Raw genomic sequence first — 27,203 nt, 5'->3', positions numbered from 1 at the left:
CCCGACAGGTGTTAAATGGTCGGGGGGCAGTGACAGAGAGTCACTGGTTGCTTGGGGCAGAGGAGCGTGAATTGTTGCCTCCTTTGCCACGTCCTTTGTTGCTGTTTCCCCTGTAGCCCCTCTTGTTTTGTTTGGGGTACGAGGACTGTGCTCCACCTCTAGGGAACTGCGACTGTTGACCCATCTGTCCTCTGGTGACTCCACGGGCACCTGAGCGACGAAAATTATTGCCCCGAAACTGCTGAGATTGTAGGGCCCCCATCGATTTAGCAGTTTCAGTGTCCTTTTTAATCTTTTCCAGGGTGGTGTCAACATCTGGACCAAACAGTCTATCCGGATTGACTGGTTGATTAAGTATGGTTGTTTGAATGTCAGGTTTGAACCCCGATATGCGGAGCCAAGCCTGTCTTCTGAGCATGACACTGGTGTTAACGGCCCTAGCGGCTGTGTCCGCGACATCAAGTGCGCACTTTATGGCCGCGTTGGAGATCAGTTGTCCCTCTTGTATAAGCATTTTGGTGCCCTCTTGAAACTGCGGAGGCAGGTGTTCTACAATCTGCTCTAGTGTGTCGTAATGTGAACGATCATAACGTGCCAGTAGTGCCTGTGTATTTGCAATACGCCAGAAATTGGCAGCCTGTGCAGCCACTCTTTTGCCCCCTGCCTCTAGCACTTTGGACTCCTTATCCGGGGGAGGAGCTTCACCCGTTGTTTGGGAGTTGGCCCTCTTGCGTGCGTTTGCTACCACCAAGGAGTCAAGCGGCAACTGTCCTCGAATGTATGCAGGGTCTGCAGGCGCTGGTCTGTACTTTTTTTCAATACGTGGGTTGACCACCCTCGCCCTGGTAGGCTCTTTAAAGATGTCCGCAGCGTGCTTGAGGACCCCTTTGAGCATAGGCAGTGTCTTTACATTTCTTTCCGAAACTGAAAAAGTGTCGAATAGAAAGTCTTCCTCAACTGGGTCAGCATGCATGTCCACATCATGATTAGCAGCCGCCCTCTCAATTAGTGCATGAAAACCTGCAGAATCCTCCGTAGGGGATGCACGTGTACTGAAGGACTGTGGCTCTTGCCCCACATCTTGGTTGCCTTGGTCCCCAATGCCATAATAAGAATCTGGCTGTGCATCAGGTTCATTTACTGGGAACGTGTATTGTTCATCTTCACCATAGTCCCCACTGTCAGAGTGGTCTGGAGACGGTGTTGGGCTCCTTCCCTGAGGAGGTAGAATAGGTTCCATGAGGACAGGTGCGTCCTGTGGAAACTTCTTCTTCTTTAGAGGAATGACGTAGGATTCCACCGGCTGCGAAGTGATCTTTCTCTTGTAAAGGGTCAACTTCCCCGTGTCCGCATCTATAAAACACTCCGAATCCTCTTCGGGGTCGATCACTTGACCTGAAGATGTCCCCGCCGTAGAAGAATCCGACTTCTTTGGCGTCGATTTAGAGGAAAAAGCCTTTGGCACCACCTTTGGAGGTAGAAGGAAGAGGAGCTTGCTTGCCGGCTTGTCCGGGACATCTGCCGCCTTCTGCGTCGATGGCGTTGGCGTCGACGAGGAAAGAACCTTGTCCTTAATTCTTTGTAGCGAAGCCGCCACGAGAGATGCGTCGGTGACCGATGACTTTGGCACCGACGGGGTGGCCTTGCCCTCGGATGCGACGTTCCGGAGGTCTTTTAGAGGGATGGACGGCGCCGACCCCGAGTCCTTGGAGCGATGCGCAGATGTCCCCTTTGGAGCCGGTGCTGTGTCGGTTGCTTTAGCAGGCTTCGCCGGCGCCGGCGCGCTTGTCTTGTGCGTGCCACTTTTCTTAGAGGATTTCTCCTCTGGCGCCGATTTCGACCCTGTGGAATCGCCGTGTTTCTTCGACTTCTGCGGACCGGAGGTCGACGGAGTCGATGAGGCCGTCGTCTTACTTGTTTTCGCCGTTGCGACCGCCATCTTAGGGACGTTCGAGTCCTTCACTTTCGGTTTCGGTTTCGGGTCGGCCATTTTAGGTGTAGTCGAGACCGTTGCTTTCAGTTTCGGTTTCGAAACCCTAGGCGCAGCAAGTATGTCCGTGGCCGGGCCGACAGGCGGGGCCGTGGCTTGCGCTACAGGGTCTTGGGTAAGGCCGACAGGCGATCCCGCGACCCCCTCGTGATGTTCTTCAACTTCGGGGCATAGCTCGTCCTCTGAGCTATCTTCCTCGGCCCCATAAACCATGGCGTCGTCCCCTACCTCGTCGACGTATTCAAGGCCCTGACCCACGACTCCGTCGTCGTCATATTCCGGATCGGCCTCGACCTCCGTCTCAGGCGGGGAGATTTGAAGATGATGGCTCTGGTCCTCTTCTTCTTGGTCGCCGAAGATGTTATCTGGATCCGGGGCCGCTTGCTTGGCCACAAGGCGCACCGCGCGCCGAATCGTGAGAGTCTTCTTCGACCTGAACTTCGCACAGGCCCGGCAACTTCCTTCGTCATGGTCTGGCGAAAGGCACTTATTACATACCGGGTGCACGTCTATATGTGGGTATTTGGACCCACAGAGCGGACAGAGTTTAAACGGACTCCGCTCCATGTTGGGAACTTAGTGTCGAGTCGCGATGAGAAGGCCTCGACGTCCGAAGAGTTGTAAGAAACTCCGGTGATTCCGGCTCCGGGAGACGGAAGAACTCGAGACCGTACGCAAACAATACCGACGTGAAGAACCCAAAGCCTTTTGGCCGTGAAGAATGATGTTTATTCGGTTCCGACGGAGAGACGTCGAGACCGCATCCGAACCCAATGGCGGAAAAAAACAATCTGGGGATGGAGCCGATGCCCATGCGCACTGTAGTCCAGGGGAGGAGCCACCCATCTCAGGATACTTCGAAGACTCTTCCAGGACAACAATGTGCGATCATCCGGACCCAACACTAGGTGGCGATCTAATGCAAAGATATGAATTTAGCAGCCCACATGCCTCGAACGTACCAAACGAGAACAATACCGTTGAAGTAGAAGGCCTTTTGGCCTTAGAAAGTAGTTTACTTTCGGTTCCGAAGTTGGAGTAGAGGAATAACATCCAAACCCAATGGCAGAAAAAAAAAATCTGAGGATGGAGAAGATGCCCATGCGCACTGTAGTCCAGGGGAGGAGTCACCTATCTCGTGATACTTCGAAGACTCTTCCAGGACAAAAAGGTGCAATCATCCGGACCAAACACTAGGCGGCGACCTATGCTAAGACATGAATTCAGCAGTCCACATGCCTTGAACATTCAGTTAGTGGACTGAAAACGTGAACATAATACTCCAAGTCTGGCTTACAGTACTGGCCCAAAAACTACATAAAAAACCCCTTTAGTTTTTCTAGTTAGACACATGATTGAGTCCAAACATCCACAGTGGTCTTTCAAAGACACAACCTTATCCGAAAATGTCCTAGTTTGCAGAAGCCCATTAAACCCTCTAATAAAGATGTGCGAATACTCTGCACCCGTTCCAGTAGTTGGCAGGGATAGGAACCCAAGAAATGCTTACCTGAATAGCCTCCAAGCAAAATGTCTTCCCGACTTCCTCCGCCACATGTGCAAACATCTGTTAAAAAAAGGAGCTTGTTATTTAACAGCGCCGAGCTACAAATGGCAGCAAAGACCTGTGCATCCTTCCACTAGTTTTCAAACTACTTGCTTTAGGAGGCTACTGCAACATCCAGTGAGTCACTTTGTCCAATGTTTTGGAAAGAGGACCAGTAATTACAGACAAGCATCCAGATTTTCTTTTTAATTATGTGTTGTGAAACAGAAGAGCCTATTTCTTTTTAGTTCTGCCCTAGTTTCGCAAGGGATAATATAATTGCAGTACATATTGTAAGGGGCTTGTTTTTGCCCCCCTTTATTAGATCTGAGCCCACTTCATACATGTCCGTCCAAATAGTTTGTCCAGCCCTATACGAAACTGCATCAAAATTAAATGAGACTTTGGGAACAACTGAAGTGCTTTAGTGTTCGTTCACCCTGATCCTTCACTGTAATTTTTCAAGCGTGTCTAGAGCAACAACGTAGTGGAAGAAATTTTTTCAGCTAGTTAACAACCCTTTGGGAGCGTGATATTTTCCTACCTTTACTAAAACCCACTTGTTCAGGGTGGTGGAGCCATGAGTGCTGCGCCATGTCACAAGCGAGATCCTGATTAGGAAGGTGAGAGTTCTCTTAATGCCACACACCCACTGTGATGTAAATGCAGGTCAGGAACAATGTGTCAAGGGTATTTGATAGCTGCAGGTTCCACTAACAACAGGAAGGAAGGGGAAAGACTGCTCCAGATTCCCTGGATTTTAACCTGTGTAATGCATTAATGGCACTGGTAGGGTGACTGGGTGGAGGGATGTCTGTGGTCTTTGTGGGGTAAGAGAGTTCTGGAAGTAAGAGATCACATTTTTCATGATGGGATGGAGAGAAGGCCAGCTCCAGGTCCAGTGCAATGTAAGGAGCGCGCCTCAAGACGGCACCCTCTAATGACCAGGCATGCTCCGTGGCATAGAAAAGGTGGGCAGGGGAACACCTCAATGCTTTGATTGGAGACTGGAGTGGCTTCGGATTCTGACATTGACATGGAGCAGCAATCTCATGGAAGAAATGTTTGGACCCTAAAATAAGGCTATGAACCCTTTGTTGGGTTTAGCATGCCCAAGGCAGAACTCTACTTACATCCTAGGTTTGTGCTGGCATCACTTAGACTGCCAGGGGGACAGATCTAGCATCTAGAGGGTCTATCTCATGGCTCTGGACAGCCAAATGTTAGTTCGACTCACCAATAGCAAAAGAGGGAGACCGCCTATGCAATGCTGTCTACAATGTTTTCTTCTACCCTTCTAGAGTTAGGACAGCACACTTCCAGTTAAAGCAAGTCGGGTAATGGGTAGTCTAGTGTGGACCGAAACTTGTGAAGATAGATACACCTAGAACACACTACTCTTATTTCGGTAATAGCTCCAAAAAGTGAGGATAGCGAGAAAGCCTCACCATTTCCATAATCATGAGATATGAGGGCTTTCCCAGGACACTTTATTGGGATTTTACAACCTGAGAAGGATCATTTGCCTACTGACTACTGATACAGAGCCTGCAATGTGTAAGCTGTGCACTTCATTACTGTGCTAATGTTAGACCTGTGCAATATTATAATCTTGAAAAATTTCAGAATTGTGCATTAAGAGGTGTGTGCAAAATGAGTGTGATTTTAGCTCATGAAGCAGTTTCCCGCCGGTGTCTCGTGTGACTTTCCTAGGTTAGGCATCTTTTGCATAGAAATGCAACTCCATATACCAGCAATATAGATTTCCTGTAATACACACAATTTCGCGAAATTGCAGGTATTTTGCAGAAAACAATTCGACACTTGGCGCAGCATACAATGCTGTATATACGCTACTGTGTGGAGTTATAGGCTACTTTGTCCTTAAACCAAGTGGGTGCTCTATACATGACTAGCACCTTTTCTGCCCTGACACGAAAATGGTAGGGCAGATACCCGCCGTAGATTTCGCACACAGACAGCCGTCACTCTTTAGCCTCTCCTGTTTACATACATAATTGCTGTTGCTCCTAGTTCTGCCTAATGGAATACACTGTAAGTGGAACGAGGGGGTTGTAATGCTATGAAAGTGTTTTATATAAATAGATAATTTATGTTGTTTTTCTCTGCCAGCAGCACAGATGGGAGGAGGGCAGTTATTAACCTACATGGATTTTTACAGTGCAACTGCACCTAATCTTTCAACGTACACCAATAGTATTCTACAATTCTTTGCTTCCACACAAATACATATCCATTCCCATGCTATTTACATGTAAAGCTTCATATTCCAATCCAACATTCATTTAAAGTCAGACATTTCAGCATTGCCAATGCTGGTTTAGATCCCAGAGTAAGCCCAGTTTGCTCCGTACGATGGTGTAAATCTCTTATCCACAGGGCTTCTGCTGCCATGTGCAATAGAGAATACAACAGTGGCACAGGAAGGGATCATGGAATTACTGCTCCTAAGCCACAAAGGTGCTCAGAAATGCTCTGAGATCAGCACATTTTACATGGTACTGCTGTAGTCATGGGCATACAATTTAAAGCAAGGCTGTCGGACAGCCAGGAGCAGTGACTGCACTCTGGGCCACAGGTTCAGTTTGATTTCCGACTTTCCCCAGTTGTCCTAACCAGTCATTGCATATTTTGATCATGGACATGGGTAGGTGGGGTACCCATTCACTTCAGGAACCAAGGAGAGAGCAGGATAGCAGATTTCTTAGGTAAGGGTTAGATGGATAGTTTTTGTGATATCCCCTTGGCATAATTCTACATCGGCTCTTTTTCACCCCTCTGAGTGGGTTTGGACACATGGACCAACTGCATACATTAAACATAGGCCAGCACCCTAAATTCCACCTCTTTCACAGGTGCACAAGCCCAAATGCATAAATGTGATTCAACACCCAGGGTCCACCACATGAAAAGTATGTTCTGCTACTTGGATGGTTGTATATACACAACATGTAAATACAAGAAACTCACCTCCAGGTACTCCAGTTCCGTCTCCTTCAAGCTGCAGGAAACATTGAAGATCTACAAGAGAACCAGACGAAAGTTGATGAGCGGTAAATATAAAGCCTATGATGAGCTGTAGGTAAACACAGAAAATGGCGTCTGACTTTTTTTTATTTAGCTGGCTCTCAGGGAAGCCTCTTTGCTCGACCTAATGACTGTCCACTGAGTTTTTTCCCAAATGTTAGGAAGAGGCAAGAATCAAGGCAGTTCTCCCAGTTAACAGATGCCACCTGAGCAGGTCCATCTTCATTTCTTATGCACATCCTACCTTTACACAAGGTCTGCAGACAGACCTGAATGGGCCTGGGTGACCCTTCATATTGCCAACATGCATCACAACACTCATTTCTGACTTGATATTGCTGGCTAACTATTAAATATAAAGTGCCTTGGTGTTGAAGGGACCGACCGTGCTGCTAATTTATCAATCAACCAATCACTGACATGAAGGGATGCAAGTGAGAATTTTCACCCCACATTAAGTAACTGGTCCTTCTCCCTCCTAAATGCTATTAACCAGGCAAGTTCAGAATAAGGTCATACCCAATATTAGAGGTCGAATATGGTGAGGGTTGGCACAAGATTTCCAAAGCACTGGATGGCAAAAAAGTGATAGGGTAGATTTTTAAACTGGTGGCATCAATCCACAGTGGCACAAACTTATTGAATTTCGATGCACAGTGATGGTGGTTGACACTATTCACTGGAAAATTACTTTTTTATTTTAGGAAGAACCAGAGCACAACCAATAAAGACACAGACCTATGTGGCTAAGAGGCCCTCCCCACCATTTTGTATGCGGAGTTATAATGCATGAATCATCTCTGACTAGTACTTCAGCTTCTAACTCCCTGGAATCTATGGCATAGGTGACTGAAGACATGAACATAACATCAACTACTGCCATCTCCAGCTAACAGTTCAATTCAAATCCTCTTTATAATTCTTACACAAGGTATAAGACTAATCATATAGGCGGGCTCCTCATATGAGCACCCAAGATAATGAAAATTAAGACTTTACTGTTTCAACAGTGTGAAAAAAAGGGTGGCTACAGCAGCCCATTCATGGAAGACAGAAAGTAACTCCTTCAAACACATCTGGCAGCAGTAAACAAGAATCCGATAACTAGGTCTACCAAGACAAGAGTGAACTATTGAGCTCGAGGGACCACAGCTGCACAAGCCTCGAGTCAAGCTACAGTAAATGTCCACCCATTTGTCAATCAGGCAACCAGCTGACTGAAGAGGCAATATAGTAGCTTTTTGGGTTCCGCCCCAGTATTCAATCTATGCAACAAGGTTTTCACTAAGTTGTTTAGCCAGGTGCAATACAGTTGACTATTCTTCATCGAAAAAAAGTTGGTTTTGAATTTAGCAATAGTAAATGAACAACTTCTCGAATGGTTATATGACACTATATTAAGGTAGTTAGCATCGACTGACAACAAAACACATCCACTACACCACCTTTCACTATATTGTCAAAGTAAGTAGATATCTACTATTCTTGACTTGACTCCATATCTACTTAAACTATTCTTATCTAGCAATGTAGTGGTTAGGTTGATAAAGTGGATGTTATATTTTTGTCATGCAATCAAACGCATGTGAAATAGTGACCCAGTACCTCTTGAATATTTGGTGGATCGAGTTAAGGGGAAAAACACACGTGCCTATGAGGCTGGATCGAAGTTCTGGTAGCTGGAAACTGAATGGTGAAGACGGATAGCCATTTCACCAAGTCATGGAAGTGTGAAAGAAATATATGCCATTTTCGAACAAAGGGTAGCCCCTATAACAATGAGTGTGGAGGGTTGGGTACTTACATGGCAAGCTAGGCTTTGTGTAACCTGTGTGTCGCAGAGGAATAAAGAGGATAAATCCCTCTATACAAACTTAAACTCAGATTTTAGGAACAAGGTGATAAGCCTAGCAGCACTTTCGGCCAACTGCTGCTAGACGTACTGCCTTCCATGAGTCTAAAGACTGCAGCAGTTCCTCTTTCTTTTTTAAATTAAGGGGGTAGATAGCACAGCATCATCTCTGGCAAACAAAAAAAACACAATCCAGGCTCTGAGGAAGCCACGTGTATGCCAGTTCTTTCTCTACTCACCAGATGGGAGCTGAGGAGCATGCTCAGTGCAGACATCTTCACTGTGAGCTCTTTGTCGCCTATAATGTCAAGGGAGCCTTCTGTATCCACCAAGAAAACTGCAATCTGGCCAATGAGAGTACACAGTCACAGATAGCATCAAGATACACTACAAAGTAATCGCTGTAAATACAACTGCAGACTGTTCTAACAGAACACAACGTTATTATAATGGGGGTGTGGTGTCAAGCTCCACCCCTTCTGCTAGAAGTGGAGCTGCTGTTAGTAGACATTTATCACCATCATTGATTCAATATCATAAATGTTTTTCAGTAAACAAATGAAATCCTGAATCTGGTGTAAACTCTTACTTGCTAAAATGTTATTTTAAAGAAAAGGAAAACAAAAGACCATCCACAAATCCAAGAGGAGAGAACAAAAATACTTGACACGATGATCACATAGAAAACAATTTAATATTAGGAGAGGATTATACAGTATGCTACCTATTAGGCAAGTCATAAATGCCTAACTGGAAACAAGAGGTATCTGCTCAAAGACATATTCAGCTTGGTGTTTTCTGTTATGTATTTGGACAATGGGTCTATTAACTGCCTGCAAAGTTCAGTCAACAAATAAACTATGTGCTGAAAATGGTTGTATACTATTTGGTTAGTGGTAAGTTATAGGGTTAAAAGAGGCTCTGGTAAAGGCTATGGCATTCTATTATGTGTTCCATGCAATGGAACTAAAAAAGGTATTTTAAAAAAGCATTCTTTTACAGGGTCAAAAGCTGTTGGTGCCCTGGTGACTGATGAGGAGTGATGCCCCGAAACCGGTTCCAGGATGCTTGTTTCCAGTCCAGGGAGGACCTGGACTGGCAGTTCGGGCTGGACTGTTCCATGAGGCACAGGGTCAAGCCTGATTTGCATATGGCTGGGTCTAAACAGGGGTGGCATAGCGAGCAAAAGAACCATGGTTTTAACCCAGATCTTGTGACTGGGGGTGAATGTTTGATTTACTCTGCATTCTGTCCATCATCTGTGTGTCTTTTGTCACTTAGAGACATGGCAGAATTTTTATGTGGGAGTGCCATGGAGACTGCTGCCGATCAAGCCCCTCTGCTATGGTCAGGTTTTGGTGCCAAAATGGTCAGTATTGCCTGGTAGCAGACAGCCTGGGTAACAGATGCCCACAGAGGAGCAAGGCTGTCTGCTGTCAGTGTTGAAGGGAGACAGACGTATTGAAACGATGGCTGTACACAATAGCTGGAATATAGACTTAGATGAACAACTTACAGATGGCGAGTGGAAGTGAGTATGTGCCCAAGTGAAGGAAACTGCTAGTAATGCGCTCTTTAAGCTCATGCAGTTCCATTACCTGCACCATGCTTATCTCAGTCGCAGCTGGCATGACTCGCATGTTGGGGTGCACGGGGTGGGGGCCCACGGGGTGGCGCTCAGAGAAGGGGGTGTTAATTTAATAAAATTAAGAAATTAAAAACGTACCTTCGCCTCTGGTCGCGTTTCCTGCTTTCTCTCTGCTCACATGAAGCAGAAGCAGGCAGCCTCCCTCCTCCTCCTACAGGCGTCCAAGGGGAGGCCGTTTTCTCCATGCAGGCTGCATGCAGCCTACATTTAGAGAACGGGAGTGCACTCATGACTGGGGCCCTTGGGCCGACCAAACAGTCAGCGCCCTTATCATTGGGCTAGCCACTGCTCCCCGACCCGCACACCCAGCCACCCCCAACCAAACCCTTCTGCTTTCTCACAGTGTGAGAAGCAGAAACGTAAAAAGGTATTTATACCATATTACGTTTCTGCTTCTCGCACGGCGAGAAAGCAGTGAGGCAGCGCCCCTCCGCCCACGTGGAGGAGCCGCCCCTGGCTTATTTTATGCCACAGCGCATGCACAGAATATTTCTGGCTTGGGCAGAGGGCTGCACTAGACGTAGTACAACCCCAGGTAACTTTTTACACATGTCATGTGAATGCCAGAGGTGGTGGGGCTACTGGGCTGGGGTGATGCAGGTACTTCGAAAGGTCACAGGCACCCAGATAGAGTTAACGGCTCGAAATTGTCTTCTCAGTTTCCTACTGATACTCAAAACAGAGAGGAAGATGAGGCATCGGCCGCCTTTGACACGGTCGACCATGATATTCTGGTCGACCGTGTCGGGGATGCTGGCCTTCGGGGTACGGCCCTTGACTGGATCCGTTCCTTTTTGAGTAACCGCTACCAGGCGGTCCGGCTTTCGCAGTTCACTGCTGACAGGGTCGGACTGACAGGCGGGGTCCCACAGGGCTCCTCCTGATCCCCCCTTCTTTTTAATTTATACCTGACCCCTCTTATTCGTTCCCTGTGAGGGAGCCATGTCACTGAGTTTAATTACGCGGATGACATTCAGCTAGTCTTTCATATCGACTCCTCGGATCAGTCCATTGTTCATTTTTGGTCTACCCTCTGTCATATCAGTGACTGGATGGGGGTTAACCACCTCAAGCTTAACCCCGACAAGACAGAGCTGGTTCTCGTCGGGGGAGCTGCCAATCCATGGAAATCCATCTTTTGGCCTGCGAGGCTGGGTCTTCCCCCCCAGCCCAGTCGACTCAGCTAAAAGTCTGGGGGTTATCATCAGCAACGATCTTACGATGAAGCCCCAGATCAATGCTGTAGTCTCCTCCAGTTTTTTTCCAGTTGCGGAAAGTCCGAAAGATTGCCCGTTTTCTGACCACTGAGGCCATTACTCTAGTTTTGTTGGCTTTAGTCATCTCGAGGATAGACTACGCCAACTCCCTCTACGCTGCCATCCCGGCCTACCTAATGAAGAGGTTGCAACTTGTTCAGAATCAGGCCGCACGTCTTATTCACCATCAACCTAGGCACCAACACGTCCGTCCTTTGTTAAAAACCCTTCACTGGCTTCCCCTGTCCGAGCGTTGTAATTTCAAATTAGTTTGTACTATCTTTAAGTCCCTTGCTGGAACAGGTCCGACTTTTATTTCCTCACTACTGCACCCTTATGTCCACTCCCGCAACCTCTGTTCTTCCCACCTTGCCTTGCTTAAGGTCCCGGTTTTCAAACGAAAGAAACACGGAGGTCTGAGATTTTCTTTTCTTGCCCCTTCCCTTTGGAATTCACTCCCCCCAGGCATAAGATTCGCTTCTCCGTACACTCGTTTCAGGTCCCTTCTTAAAACGTACTTGTTTTGTAATGCCTACTACTAACGCCTTTTGCCCTGCGGACTGTCTATCCCCCTGTGCTCGAGCACAAAGAAACCGTTAGGTGTTAGTTGCGCTTTAAAAATATTTTTTACATTACATTACATTACAAAGGTTTGCTGTGCTCGGACTGGTGTTAGCAAGGTGGCGTATAGCAATACACTGTACTAGGCCAGATTCCCCCCACCCGCTACACCAATGACTGGCTGACCTGCGGGAGTGGACTATAGCCGAGAAGTGCAGACTGAAAAGGGTGAGAAATTATGAGAATGTGGAACATGACCTAGCGATAGGAGGGGAGATGATGGAGCAGCTGGAGGGGGTGGAGCGGGAGAATGGTGATCCCTACCCAGTATTCCCTGGTGCAGACAAGAGGTCCTCTTAGGAGGGAATCAGTCTCTGGAGAAGTGCTGAAGGCTGTGGGAGTTTGGTGACCCCTGGTGTCGACGGACACTGTGGACGTCTGCTCGTCCTGTGGTATTGGACTGAGCGAAAGTATGCTGTTCACTGTAGTAATGTAGTAAGAATAAACTAAATCTCCTTGTGCCACCAGACATGGGCTTCTCATCACATGGGAACTGCGTATGGCATGTGGAGGGAAATACTGTAATGTTATATTTGTTGTACATGCCTTCATCATAAAAACTTGAATTAAAAACAAGAATTTAAAAAAGAGAGAGGTGTGAGGGTTCGAGTGGGGCGGGAACCTGAAGATATCTTTATAATCATGAAATTACTCAATGGATGTGTGTGTGTGTGATGGGAAGCACTGCATATAACATGGTGGTCAACAACATATTTTGTGTGCAGTAGCTCAGTGGGTATAGGCTTCTGTTGCAGATATCCGTGTGTAACCTGCATGCGACAAGTTACAATTCTCAAAAAATGTCTTGGTACGATATACACACTTTGCAAACAGTTATGTGTAACCTGTAAGGCACAAGTTGGAATCCTTACAGGTTTTAACTTAGGCTTACTGTATTGTTAGGCTGACAAGAAGGGTTCTGTTAAGATTTAACAACACATTAATCACCAGATAAACCAGTAGTTGACATCTGAAAGGCGGCCATGTGCACAACCGTCCATGCTTTTACTAAACACTACTGCGGACGTGATATTTGTATCACATATTATTCTAGGTCTGTGATACTCAACACCTGTGATTGTGCTGACCAGCAGCTTGGGAATACTACTACAGAAGTAAACGTATCACTGGCAGTAGGCAGAATTGAAATACAACAACACAAGTGTGAACTGTAGGGGAGAGAACCACGTTGACTAAACCACTCCTCTGTCATTACACTGGTGTGCAGTAACTGTTCCCAAGCTATACCTCCAGTGCAGTAGATGTCAGGAATTGATACTACTTAGGAACAGCTCATAGCTAATCTAATGTTTTCCAAATATAGTCAGTTGAATTTCTTACAATTGGAAAGCCAATGTTAATTCCAATACTGGTGTGCAGTAATGCCAACGGGGGGTAGTACAGAGCAGTGGATTTCATGGTAGAGCAGTATTTTACTATTGTGTAATGGATGCATATTCAGTCGCTGGCAGCATTCCATTTAACAGTGGCACTTTGACTGTCTCCCTTCGAAGAATGTGGCCCATTGTCTTGCAGTCAAAATTGGTGTTTGAGTAAAATAAAAGCAGGAAGGCAGAAAAGTAATCAAAATTAATTTCACCTTCAAAATTATTTTAGTTACTAATATGGATTACATTTCAAGAACAGATGTTCTTCCTGCAATCAATGAGAGCAGAAAGTACAGCCACTATGGATAAATCAGTAATTTCAACTAAAGGAATATGCTACTTACCAGTATGCATCTGTTCTTGGCATAGAGGGCTGCAGAGTGGTACATTTATGAATAGAACGCCATCTGGTGTTGGGCTCGGATGATTGCACTTGTTTTTCTCTTGGAGAAGTCTTTTGTCGTCACGAGACTGGTGACTCCTCCTTTGGGTGCTAGTGCGCATGGGCATCGGCTCCATCCTTAGATTGTTTTGCCATAGTAGGGTTAGATGGAGTAGTATGATAGAATACAGATAGAAATGCCCATGTAAGTGTATCTAAATAAGATAGTGTTGGAACAGACACAGGTTTCCGGGGAGGCTGGGAGGGCATGTACCACTCTGCAGCCCTCTATGCCAAGAACAGATGCATACTGGTCAGTAGCATATTCAGTTCGAGGCATATGGGCTGCAGATGGTACATTTATGAATAGACTATACAGCAGTTATCTCCCTAGCAGTGGTCACCAGTGTCTGTTGCAACAGTCTGAAATAAAGTTTTTAGAACAGCTTGTCCCACTCTAGCCTGTTGTGTTGCCTACACATCTACACAGTAGTGTTTTGTGAAGGTATGCGGTGTAACCCAGGTAGCTGCTTTGCATATGTCATCTAGAGGAATGTTTCCTAAGAATGCCATAGATGCTCCTAGTTTACGTGTAGAGTGAGCTCTAGGAGGAACAGTTAATGTCCTCTTTGCTTTTAAGTAGCATATTTGTATACATTTTACAATCCATCTGGCAATGCCTGCTTTAGAGATAGGATTGCCCTTAGGTGTAGGAGAAAATGCTACAAATAGTTGTTTTGTCTTTCTGAAAGTTTGTGTTCTTTCTATGTAATACAATATCGCCCTTCTGACATCTAATGTATGTAGGGCCCTTTCTGCTACCGTCTGTGGTTTTGGAAAGAAGACTGGTAGTTCCACTGGCTGATTGATGTGGAATGCTGAAATTACTTTAGGCAAGAATTTTGGGTTTGTTCTAAGAACCACTTTATTTTGGTGTAACTGCAGAAATGGTTCTTGTATTGTAAATGCTTGCAATTCACTTACTCTTCTGAGTGAAGTAATAGCTATAAGAAAAGCCACCTTCCATGTGAGGAATTGTATTTCACACCTATGCATAGGTTCGAAAGGTGGTCCCATTAGTCTGGTAAGTACTATCTTGAGATTCCAGACTGGGGCAGGCTGTAGTCTTGGTGGAATGACTCTTTTGAGGCCTTCCATGAAAGCTTTTATTGCTGGTACTTTAAACAGGCTGATGTTGTCTGTTTTGCAGTTACGCTGCTATAGCTGCAAGATGTACTCTTATAGAGGTGTAAGCAAGGTTACATTGCTGCAAGTGTAGTAAATAGCAAATAATCTCTTTAGTGGATGCGTCCAGAGGGTTGATGTTGTTACTGTTACAGTATACAGCAAACCTTTTCCACTTTGCTGCATAGCATGCTCTGGTGGTAGGACGTCTTGCTTGCTTAATGATTTCCATACAGTTTGGAGGTAAATCTAAGTATCCAAATTCTATGACCTCAGGAGCTAGATCGCTAGGTTCAATTGTTTTGGGTCTGGGTGCATTATTTCTCCATGGTTCTGTGTAAGGTGCATGGGTAATAATCTTAACTTTTGATGTGGCACCTGTGAGAGTTGCAGTAGCGTGGTGAACCACGGCTGTCTTGCCCATGTGGGTGCTACTAGTATCATTGTCATTGAATGTTGTTGCAGTTTCAGAACCACTAATGGAATTAGTGGGAGAGGGGGAAAAGCGTAAGCAAATTTGTTGGACCAATTTATCCATAGCGCATTGCCCTGGGACAGGTGGTGTGGGTACCTGGATGCGAAGTTTTGGCATTTTGCGTTCTGATGAGTGGCAAAGAGATCTATCTCTGGTTGTCCCCATCTTTGGAAGATTGGCTGCAGTATTTGGTTGTGCAGTTCCCATTCGTGTATTTGTTCTGACTCTCTGCTTAGGATGTCTGCTATCTGATTTTGAACTCCTGGTAGGTGTTCGGCTAACAGATAGATCTTTTGAGGAATGGCCCGACTCCAGATGTCCTGTGCTAGTCTGGATAGTTGGAGAGAGTGTATCCCCCCCCCCTGTTTTTGAATATAATACATTGCAGTCATGTTGTCTGTTCTGATCAGGACTGCTTTGTTGAGGATTTGCATTTGAAAAGCTTTTAATGCTAGAAACACTGCTAGTAGTTCCAGATAATTTATGTGCAGTCTTTTTTGCTGTACATTCCATTTTCCCTGCACTGTATATTTCTCCATATGCGCTCCCCATCCGGTGAGCGATGCATCCGCTGTTAGTATCACTTGTGGAATCGGTTCTAGGACAGACCGCCCCTTGGAAATGTTTGTTGTGTTCCACCACTTCAGAGAGCGATGTGTGCGGTCGTCTACCAACACCAGATCTGTAATCTGACCTTGAGCCTGATTCCACTGTGTCGCTAGACACTCTTGCAGTGGACGCATTTGTAGTCTGGCATATGGTATTAGCAGTATGCAGGAGGACATCATCCCTAACAGCTGCATGAACACTCGAGCTGTTAGTGAGTGTTGTGGTTGAAATTTTTGGATCAACATGATCATTGTTTGGATCCTGATTGGATTGGGGTATACCTTGGCTTTTTCTGTGTCTATAGTAGCCCCTAGATATTGTTGAACCTTGTTTGGTTGTAGGGGGGATTTTGTGTAGTTCACCGTAAACCCTAGCTGGTGCAGTAATTGAATGGTCTTCTGTGTGTTTTGAAGACATTCTTCCTGTGACTTGGCTTTTATTAGCCAATCGTCCAAGTAAGGGAAGACATGTATTTGTTGTCTTCTTAGGTGTGCTGCAACTACTGCTAGGCATTTTGTTAACACCCTTGGTGCTGTTGTGACCCCAAACGGAAGGACTTTGAATTGATAATGTTGTCCTTCTACTACAAACCTGAGGTATTTTCTGTGGGCTTTGTGAATTGGGAGGTGAAAGTAAGCGTCTTTTAGATCCAGTGTAGAAAGAAAGTCCCCTTTCCTCAGTAAAGGAAGTACTTGTTGGAGCGTGACCATGTGGAAATGTTCCGAGTTTATGTATGCATTGAGAGGTCTGAGGTCTAAAATTGGTCTTAGAGACCCGTCTTTTTTGGGAATTAGGAAGTATAGAGAGTATACTCCTGTCCCTTGTTGATGTTTTGGAACATTCTCTATAATCTCTATAGCATGCTTTTGTAGCAGTGATAGTACTTCCTGTTTTAACAATGTCAGATGATCTTGACTCATTGGACGCTGTCTGGGGGGGATGTTTGGTGGGGTAGCTGTGAGATCTAGGCAATAACCATGTTGGATAATTTGTCTCACCCACCTGTCTGACGTGATGTTTTCCCAGACAGGTAGGAACTGTGATCGATGTCCCCCGACTGGTGTTATATGGTCTGGGGGGAGTTGTATTAAGTCACTGTTTTGGGGTTGGGGAGCTGCGGTTGTTATTATTTCCGCGACCTCTACCCTTGTTGTTGTTACCTCTGTAACTGCCTCTTGAATTACCTCTGGGTGATGTTGTGTAAAAGAGGTAGATTGCTGGCTTGTGCCTGTTTTTTTTGACCCCCCTCTATAGGTGGACCTACGAAAGGAACCCCTATGAGTTGGCTGTTGTAATGCTCCCATTGATTTAGCCGTTTCTGTGTCTTTTTTCATCTTTTCTAAGGTCTCATCTGTACCTGAGCCGAAAAGTGTTTTTTGATCAAAAGGTTGGTTCAATAAAAATGTTTGTACTTCTTGTTTGAACCCTGAGACTCTAAGCCATGCATGTCTTCTTAACATGATACTGGTGTTGATGGATCTTGCTGCAGTGTCTGCCGCGTCTAAGGCGCACTTAATGGAAGTGTTGGTTATTATCTTCCCTTCCTGTATAAGCTGGTCTGCCCTTTTTTGATGTTCCTTAGGAAGATGTGTGATGAGTTTTTCTAACTCGTCATAATGCGCCCTATCATAGCGTGCAAGTAGCGCTTGTGTATTAGCTATGCGCCAGCTGTTTGCTGCTTGGGATGCTACTCTTTTGCCTGATGCATCTATTAGCTTGGACTCCTTATCAGGAGGAGGAGCTTCTCCTGTAGATAACGAGTTTGCTCTTTTACGAGCGTTTGTGACTACAAGCGAGTCCAGAGGTACCTGTCCCTTGATAAATATTGGGTCCTTTGGGGCTGCTTTATATTTTTTATCAATTCTTGGGTTTAATACCCTAGCCCTCACAGGGTCTTTGAATATGTCTGCTGTGTGATTGAGAAGACCCTTTAGCATAGGTAGTGTTCCTGATGTTCTTTGTGCAGCAGGTAGCGTTTCTAAAAGGAAATCCTCTATTTGAGGTTCTGTATGTAAATCTACCTTGTGGTATTTTGCTGCCCTATTAATCAGCTGTACAAAACCTGTATTATCATCAGGTGGTAAAGGTTTTGAGGAGTATAATTCTGGGTCGTTATCATCATCTGACCCTGCATCATAATTCTCCCATGGGTCTTCTTCATCTGGGATAGTGTTGTCATCCCCATGAGTTTCTCCCTCCCCTGTATCACTGTCTACATCTGTTTGAGGTGTAGATGGTCTTGGTGTAGAAGGTGGAGGAATAGCTGGCATAGTGTGAGGATTAGGAGAAGAGGGTGTGTCTCTAGGTCGAGGAGAAAAGGGAGGAGTTGTATTTGTCCCCATTGTTCTCTTCTTAGGAGGAAGAGTTTTGTCATCTAACTGTTCATTCTTCCTCTTTTTCGGTGATTTTGTCACCACTTTGCCAGTTTGCGGATCGATAAACAAAGTCATTTGTTTTGGATCTGTCTGCTGCTCCTGTGTCGGTACCGAAGTTCTTGGTTCCGAAAGGTGCCTTTGCTTCTGACCGTCAATGTTCTGTGTTTTCGGCACCGAGAATTTGCTTGATTCCGATTTTTTCGGTGTCGAGTAAGTCTTCGACGTCGAAGCATGTTTCGGTTTCGACATGGAATGTTTAGATGCCGAGCTTTCCTTTGTATGGAGCTTCGGTGTCGATGTCGACTGTTTCTCGGATCCGACATGGTGGGAGGCCGAGAGTTTCGGTTTCCGTTTCGGTTTCGTTGCCGGGCCCGAAGGTGGGGCGTCGGAAACTTTCTTCAGTGGTCTGACCGGGCTCGAAGGCGGGGTCGGTACCACACGGGGTAGATTTTTTGGTAAGGGGACATCGTCACTCACGGTTTGTTGAACGTCGATTTCTTCGATATCAGACTCGTCCACTTCCGACCCCGATTAGTCTTCCTGTTCCTCTTCTTCTTCGAGGTGCTGGGCCTCGAATAGCTCCGGGATTGCCTCCGACTGCATTCTCGAAAGCTCGTGTCTTCGGGCTCGACGGTTTCTAATCGTCGACTTGGAGGAGAATGCTGCGCAGGCTTTGCAGTCCCTGGATTCGTGTTCAGGCGATAGGCAGAGGTTGCACACCTAGTGTAGGTCCTTGTGTGGGAACTTAGCACCACACGTTGGACATCTCTGAAATGGAGTCCCTTCCATGGACTCCGGGCTGGACTACGTCGAGAAAGGCCTCCCGGTCTCGCCGACGTAGAAGAAAATGTTTATTGTTGGAGTCGAAACGCGTCGGATTGGAAATGAAATCGCGTTCGATAACAATACAGTCGAATTGGAAAGGGAATACGCGCCGAAATATAACTTTTTCTCGAAGTCGATCCGGAGCGCTTCAATCCTCGTCCGAACCCGATGGCGGAAAAAAACAATCTAAGGATGGAGCCGATGCCCATGCGCACTAGCACCCAAAGGAGGAGTCACCAGTCTTGTGACGACAAAAGACTTCTCCAAGAGAAAAACAAGTGCAATCATCCGAGCCCAACACCAGATGGCGATCTATTCATAAATGTACCATCTGCAGCCCATATGCCTCGAACCTGAAGATATCTACAACAAAGGCTTTCCTTCTCAGACACTCACTGAATTATAATGTACAGGCCCTTTGATTCCAGGTGCAGCAACCAAAGAAGGAAGTGCAAAGGAAGAGTTACTGCAGAACGATATCTGATAAATAGGGAAAATACAAAAATCCAAATTAAGTATCAAAATTCACTACTATTTACAACAGGCAAATTATAGAGCCCAAAAGTGCAACCGAAAGGTGAGAAACAAAGTCTTGCAGAACAACTGTCGGAATATTAAGATTCTGGCCTCTTCTTGTAGGTGGGGAGCACAGTGACCCCCCCTGGACCAGAGGCAGTTCCCCTCAATACCTTCTCTCCATTGCTATTGATGATGAAGGGTTTCTTCCAGATCCACAGTCCCCTGGTGGCGGGTTGGACACCGGCTCTCCATTCAAAACCCTCAAGGACCTGCTCCTCTTCACCCATCCAAGAGATGTCCTCCGTCTCCTGCAAGGAACAGTGCAGAGAACAACAATGAGGTGAAACAGAGAAGAGTTTCTGGAGGAGCAGTTCACTTGTCATTTCACTGTTTTTCCCATTGCAGAGGAAATTGGTTGTAGACCCCCTATTATTTGGCGACGTCTATGGGTGACCCCATCTGGCTGAATACAGGTCTGAGCTACAAGAACTACTGGGTTTTCCCAGTAAAGGTAAACTGGCTTGGTTCGCACACATCAAGGAAGGTCTCCATATCATAGGTAGATACAACCCGGAGAAAGCGTGAGCTGGAATTTCGCAAAAACAACTAGTTAGCAGCTACAGGGGGGGGGGGGGGGGGACTCGCCCAACTCCATGAAAACTCTGCCCCTGGCTCTCTTACAGCTAATTCTTTGGCAATAAAGGATACGTACAATCTGGAGCCATGCTTAGATTAAATACAACCGGCCCGAGCTAGGAAATTGCATGTACAATTTAGGCACAGCTCTCTCCCTCTGCGTGCATTTACTAACAAATGGACCGGCAGTGTTGCTCCGGGGTGCCCTGCAAGTAGTAGGGGAGAGGAGACCGCACTCCATATATTCTTTTACTGTCCTGGATATAAAAAAAATATATTAAAAAACCAGACAATGATGGTTGGTACAATTGCGCAGGTACCTAGGTACACAACGCTGTGTAGAAGCATTTAAGCTACTAAACCATAACATACAAATTACAATCATTTATGCTGTATCCAGTTTCTTAAGTACTATGTAGTGGGTGCGAAAGGCTCTTCTAGGAAACAGCAATGGATTTAACACTGACTGATTTTTAATGGTTACTGTAACAATTTTAGCTTGTTTTATCTGGGTTTTATCTTTTTAATCTGTTTTTATATACTGTACATGTTTTAAATGTTCTTTTATGGCCCACGGACCGAAATTAAAAAGAAAATGGATTAGGCTTGCCATTTCACGGTTTTTCTCCCCTCTTTTCCCTTCTTCCTCATTATTTCTTTCTAAAGTCAACATTTTAGTCAGGGGTGAAGCCAAGTCAGTGGGATTCGGGGGGTGTGAATCTCCCATTTCTGAAATAAAGAAATGATGGGCCACAGGGTGAAGGGTTGGAATGACCAAGGTTTGGAACGGAACGTTCACATGATGAACAGGGTAAGTTCTGTTTTGAATTAGCTGGACCTGTCTAAAGTGGCACAGTGGGCGAAAAAAAATGGGTTGGAATTAAGTTTTTTGCAAAATCTTCGCAATTTGCTTTTGCATGATTAAGTGAGATTACAGCAAAATTAAGTGAAATGCAAACCCATCATTTTGGTCTATATTTTATGGAGTCTTGCGGCAATTTTTGGCTGGAGGATGCATTTAAAGAAGAGCACTGTGAACAACAGCCACTCGAGTTCTGTTGTTCCTGTGCTTTCAGTGTAAAAAAATGTTGCTAATTGCACCATTGGCTGTTAATTTTTGCAACAAATGGCGCACAATTATGCAACGTAGCGTAAATTTTGAAATAGCGTGTAACAAGAGTACCGTGAGATTTGCAACATGATGCCAGCTTATTATACCATTTCGCCAGACCTAGATAGAATACTATCACAAGCAATTGCTAGAGTTAGATGATTTCCACACATTCACACCATCACCTTTCCAAACCTAGAACTGCTAAAGTTTGTGCATTCTAAAAAATTGTAAATATACACCTAGTCAAATACTTCTATGGATGCAGACTTATTAAATTTTTGGGTAAACCAGGGACTACAAAAATGTGTAAGTTCCCAATCCAAAAAATGAAGAAGTTAAAACCTTTCAGTGAAATTAAAACAGGAATTAAAACTAACACATGCATAGTAGACCTGAATCATGGTCCCCAGACCCAACTATCAAGCCAATAATGCATTTATTTAGGGGAATGTCACATCCCAAGCAACTCTCCCACCGGACCTATGCCCTCACCATGTGTGTTCTACTACAATATCATGTATTTAATACTGACCTAAAAAAACACTGCCTCCTGAATATCAAAATATATATAGAGAAGTATAGATTTACCTAACACCATATCTATGCACCTTAATGATGAAAAAGCTACTTTGGTAGTTATACTTTCGATGGGTACTATGGCTTCTAGCAGGTTCCTAACCTAATGAATATCCTCCAGATACTATCCTGGATCAGAAAACTTTTATTCCCACCATTAACATTCCAGCGCCAGCGGATGGCACCATGCAACCTCAATCATGGCTCTGTCTGCCCTGGATGTGGCGACATGAGAGTTTTTAAGGCACCACTGGTGCACTAACATAACATTCTGGTACTTTTTCAGTACACCGTGCACTGGAATCAAATTCTGGTACTTTTTCAGCACACCACGAGGCGTGTAGAGACAAACCGTTTCCTCGACCACCTGTAGCCTAGGTTTCGTCGGGACTGTGTATTCCTTCATCCTGGCGTCAAAATCTTTTTTCTGCTGCAGGATGTTTTCCACTCGGCCTCGAGGCGTCTTTTCTTTTTCTCCATTTCGGCCGCGTGGTCTGCGTCGAATGGATCGGCTGCTCTTTTCGGCGCCGAGCCGACTTTCGTCGTCGAAGGTTTCGGTGCCGAGCTGGCTCTCGGGTCCTTCGTTGGCGCCGAAGCGCCCTTCGGGTCCTTTTCCCTCGGCGTCGAACGCTCCTTTTCGGGGGCGGTTTTCGACGTCTTTTGCTGTTATCCAGCTCTCGGCGCCTTGGAGTCCTTCTCAGTGGATCCGCTGTGCCTTGGAGTAGCCACGGACACCAAAGTTTTCGGCATCGGCGCTTTCGAGGTTTTACCCTCAATTTTTCGAGACTCTGGGTCTCTCTGTGCCTTAGGGGCACTACGACAGTGTAGCCGTCGTGCTCTGCGGCGGCGTTGTCCTCCTCGTCTGATGATTGCCTCAGGTCTCAAAGGGACGGTGGCTGTCCCTTGCCCTGCATGGTGGCGTTGGCTATCCTCTGTCTCTCTCTCACTCGAAGAGTCTTCGGCGTGAAGGCGGAGCAGGCGTTGCAGTCCTCGCTCTCGTGGTCGACCGGCAGGCAAAGGTTGCAGATCAGGTGCAGGTCCTTCTGCGCGTACTTGTGGTGGCAGTTACGGCAGAATTTGAAATGGAGTGTTGTCCATCTCATGCGTTCTGGGGGCCCCCTGAGCTTGCATTCTCCCATGGACGTCGAAGTTCTTGAAGTTCTTCTTCTCCTTCGTCGTCCTCTTCGATGATGTAGTCTCCTGTAGTCTTCTCAATCTCTTTTCTTGCAAAAAGTGCGTATTTTTCTTCTTCTTTCTCCAAAAATGTCTGGAGCCCTTTCGGGAACGATCCAGACCCAACCGCGGGAAAAAGAATCTGAAGATGGCGCCCAGGAGTGGGAGCTTCCGCGGGAAGCGTGCCGACGTCACCGGAAATACACCAAAGGTGGGACGTCGACGCCCATCTGGGCTACAAGAAAAAAAGAAAGAAAAGACTACGAATCCGGACCCAACCACAAGACTGCGGAATAATGCACAGCATAGTGTATCCAGAAAGATTCACGCTGCAAAACATTTTCTTCTGCTGGATACTTCTAGCACACTCCTTACCAGCAGAATGAGTTTCATAGCCATACCCTCCATGGGGTGGGTTCGCAGTAGTGCCAGTTATACATGAAACCCATGCAACACAGCTCTGGCAAAGTATCCATCACTATGTACCTATGCTGTGCAGCAGTAGTGTTTAGTGAAAGCATAAGCATGAAAGGATGTCCACTTGGCTGCCTGGCAGATGCCAACTACTAGTTGATCTGATGAGAGCAGCAGAGCCCACCATAGTGAGCAGGAATGAATGCCAGCCAGAGGGTCTTTTTTGGCAGAATCATGGACGATTGTAATAAGAAAGGTAACCCAAGGCAAAATGGTGTACTTAGTCACCACTATGCACTTCATGGCACAAACAGAGCCAACAATGAGCTGAAGAAATGTTTGCCAGAAAGGTGCTATAGAGAGATGAGGTGCATTGTTCGGGAGTGGTAGTGAGGGAATTCATGGAGAAGGAGGAAATGGTGGAGGGGGCACCAAAAAAGACTGTTGCACCGTGTGCGATCAGTGCTAGAGCCAGCCCTGGCTGGAAGTGTTAGCCCCCACCTGAAGTTCGGGTCTAGTTGCTCCCCTGTACACAAGTATGGGTATGTCGCGCCCCATGAAGGTTTTTGATCTAAATTACAAAAGAATACATTTACATGCACTGCAATCCAGCCTTTCAGGGGAGCCCTTGATAGAGGCAGGTCAGTTTTTGCCCTGATGGCCTGGAATAATTCCTAAACAGATTCTTGTAAATACCGTTTTGTTTCATTTCTTTTTAATGTGATTGATGTGAGAGAGTCTATTACAATTTGCAGAGAAATGTTTTGTTTCATGTAACAACCATAAAAAAGTTTATTTTAGATCAAAATGGGTCCTTGTCTATGAGATATTAAAGGATATCACAGATATTCGCTGCAAAATTAGTGGGCTCCTGCTTTGTTACAACAGTGAAACCACACATCACTATATCTGAATATTAGTTGTAAATACTTTTAGAATTTACAGTTATGGTTTTGGCTGAAAATGTCTGCAGAATATTCAACTTTGAGATAAACTGCTATCAAAACTCTCTTGCCTTTCAGCACGTCCCATTTATTGTGAGATTGGGTTCTCAGCACTAGCGGTATTAAAGACTAAGTACCGTTTAAGACTGGATGCGGAGCACAACCTGAGGATGGCAGTAGCAAAAATTCATCCACAGATTGACCGTCTCTGTGGCGAAAATCAGGCACATCCGTCACATTTACGTTGATGGTGGTGGTAATAATATATGTCATGTGTAAAACAAAGCAAGCTAGTAAAAACTATTTGCACACATTTTATCTTGGAAAATTGTATTTTGAGCTGTGTAATAAGCCTCTGTCATTTCAGCACACCCACTCACAAACCTGCAGTGTCCTAAACACTCTTATTGTGTTGAACATTATTTTCCAGATATGGCCCTTAATATGCGCATGGCGGTTGATTGTGTAGTGTGCCTGGTTCCGGGAATTTATGTTAGGTGGTGGGGGGGCCCAACATCTAAAAAGATTCAGCAGGAGGGGCTCAACCTACAAACGTTTGAAGACCTCTGCTCTAACCAATATCTGCAAGGCTGCTACTTGGTCAGCACCACATGCCTACACCTAGCATTATTATGTAGACTTTCTAGCATGTTAACCAGCTTTGGTCGGTCAACCTGAAATAAGAACACTTTCTCAACATCTGCATCATCTGATTACTAGCCACCATTTTGGAAAAGGACTGCTTCATAGTAAATGAAGGACGTGCATATCTACAGCCACACATGCTATGAATGGGAAACCTTATTTAACCTGTAACCATCTGTGCGTGGCATGTAGAGCTGTAGATTCACGTGTCTACCCTCCTCCCCAGAAATCAGGGTGATCACAGATATTTCTTTACTCGCTTTACTATTCAGGGCACTCTCTGACAGTGCACTTCCTTGCACTACCCACTCATTGTAAGGAAGACAATCTGAGGTGGAGCCAGAATGCTGCTGGTTTGTGGACCAAGGGTGGGTTCTAAACGGGTCTTGTGCCTCACTCTTCTTCAAAGAAAAGCAAGTTGCAAAGGTCTAGGCCCAACACTAGATGGGAGTAGAGTGCAGAGCTTGTGAATCTGCAGCACTACGCTCTAGGAACTGATAGTTACTAGGTAACATTTTACATCTACATTTAAATATACCGGTAGTTGATATACCCGAGTTGCTATTCTCCTAGGTTGATATTTCTAACCTCAATATTGTGGCATATTACCATGCCACTCAGCAGTCTGAGGCTGGAGGTCAGTACGAGGCAGCTGTGTGATCTTGAGCCATGGACAATGGGCGATTGTTTGGGTGAATATTGACATTTATCTGAGGAAAGGGGCTACGTTTGTGCGCATTTTTATGACATGTGCTCCATTAATCGTTTGAGAATTGCTAAGGAAATCTGACATAGGCAGACTAGACTGAATTAGAAACCGTGGTTTCCACTTCCTACTTGTGCGCCCAGTTTGTCCTCACAACATAAACAATGTTAAACTGAGCTAGAAATGCCAACGTATCTATAATAAAACTATCTATCCACAAACCTGTTGCACATTAATTATTTTATCATATAAACATCTCTTTTACTCGAGTCAGGACACTATTATCACAAAGACAGAGCTTCCCATCTTTCACCAGGAACAAAGTCACTCGCAGCACCTCACATAACCTTCAAAACGTCTGTGCTAGGACCCCTGCAAGAAGAACCCCTACTGGGGTCTCTTTATGTTCAGGGACCTTTCCTGCCCTATCTACTCTGGCTAAATCTGCAGTTAAAGTCTCAAAGATCAGCGCTCTCTTAAACACCAGTGACCTGTATAGGACAAGTCCACTCCCCAGACTCTTATCTGCTGCCATCAGTCTTCAATGTCAGAGTAGACCCATTTGTTAGATGGTAAGCACACTCCAACCTCCCAGCTACTCAGACTGAGAATCCTTACCCCTGGACCAAATTATTGAGAGACACCCTCTCTCTGAAGTGGAGTTAACCTTGAGAGGCAATCCACCTCTGAGCCCCTTCACGGTATTTCTACTTCTAGTGGGGGTACTCAGTAGGTCATGTGACTACCTTTTGGTCTGCCTCCTGTGGGGTGTTGCAGATTTAGCCACACTTTATGAACACAAACTCTAGCCTCTATCCCCACCTCCCTTGCTTCGTCAAACAGGCAGTGCTGCGGGACCCTATTAAATCCACTGTCCTAATCAAAGGAAATCAGCCCAAAAACTGCAAGCCACACTAGAGATTCTACCCCCTTCCCACAAATACGAATAACAATCATCATTTACGGGAAAATCCACACACTGAGTGAATGACACAAAGAAAGAACATTTAAGAATCAAGTCTCATTCCCAAAAATGTTCTAGCATGTTCTCAGTTCTCACCAGGCTTTTTAATTTCCTCAGGAGATAATTCAGGAGGAAGGATTTCCCCTTGCGCTGCTCGCCAATGATGGAGATCATGCACACCAAGCGGTTCTTCACCTCGTCCGACTGTAAGCAACTCTTAAGCGCCTCCTCGTGAACGACCAGCCTTCCATCTTCATCGAGCCCCACCAGCTGCACCGCTGTTCCTGGATCTGTTTGCTCATTGGACTCCTG

General features: G+C 45.6%; 1 protein-coding gene across 1 annotated transcript in view; it reads right to left on the bottom strand.

Moving 5' to 3' along the window:
* LOC147703614 (RING finger protein 112-like) overlaps positions 1-27,203 on the bottom strand; it is a 279,448-nt gene that overhangs the window by 141,244 nt on the left and 111,001 nt on the right. The window contains exons 4-8 of the mRNA XM_086931948.1: positions 26,988-27,200; positions 19,890-20,027; positions 8,676-8,780; positions 6,528-6,578; positions 3,501-3,557 (exon numbers count right to left, since the gene is read on the bottom strand). Of these exons, the coding sequence (XP_086788074.1) occupies positions 3,501-3,557; positions 6,528-6,578; positions 8,676-8,780; positions 19,890-20,027; positions 26,988-27,200 (564 nt within the window). The remainder of the gene's footprint in view (positions 1-3,500; positions 3,558-6,527; positions 6,579-8,675; positions 8,781-19,889; positions 20,028-26,987; positions 27,201-27,203) is intronic.

Source organism: Lissotriton vulgaris, chromosome 7, assembly GCF_964263255.1.
Source record: "Lissotriton vulgaris chromosome 7, aLisVul1.2, whole genome shotgun sequence".
Taxonomy (NCBI): domain Eukaryota; kingdom Metazoa; phylum Chordata; class Amphibia; order Caudata; family Salamandridae; genus Lissotriton; species Lissotriton vulgaris.
Note: the sequence above shows the minus strand (reverse complement) of the source record. Positions and strands in the feature narration are given on the sequence as shown.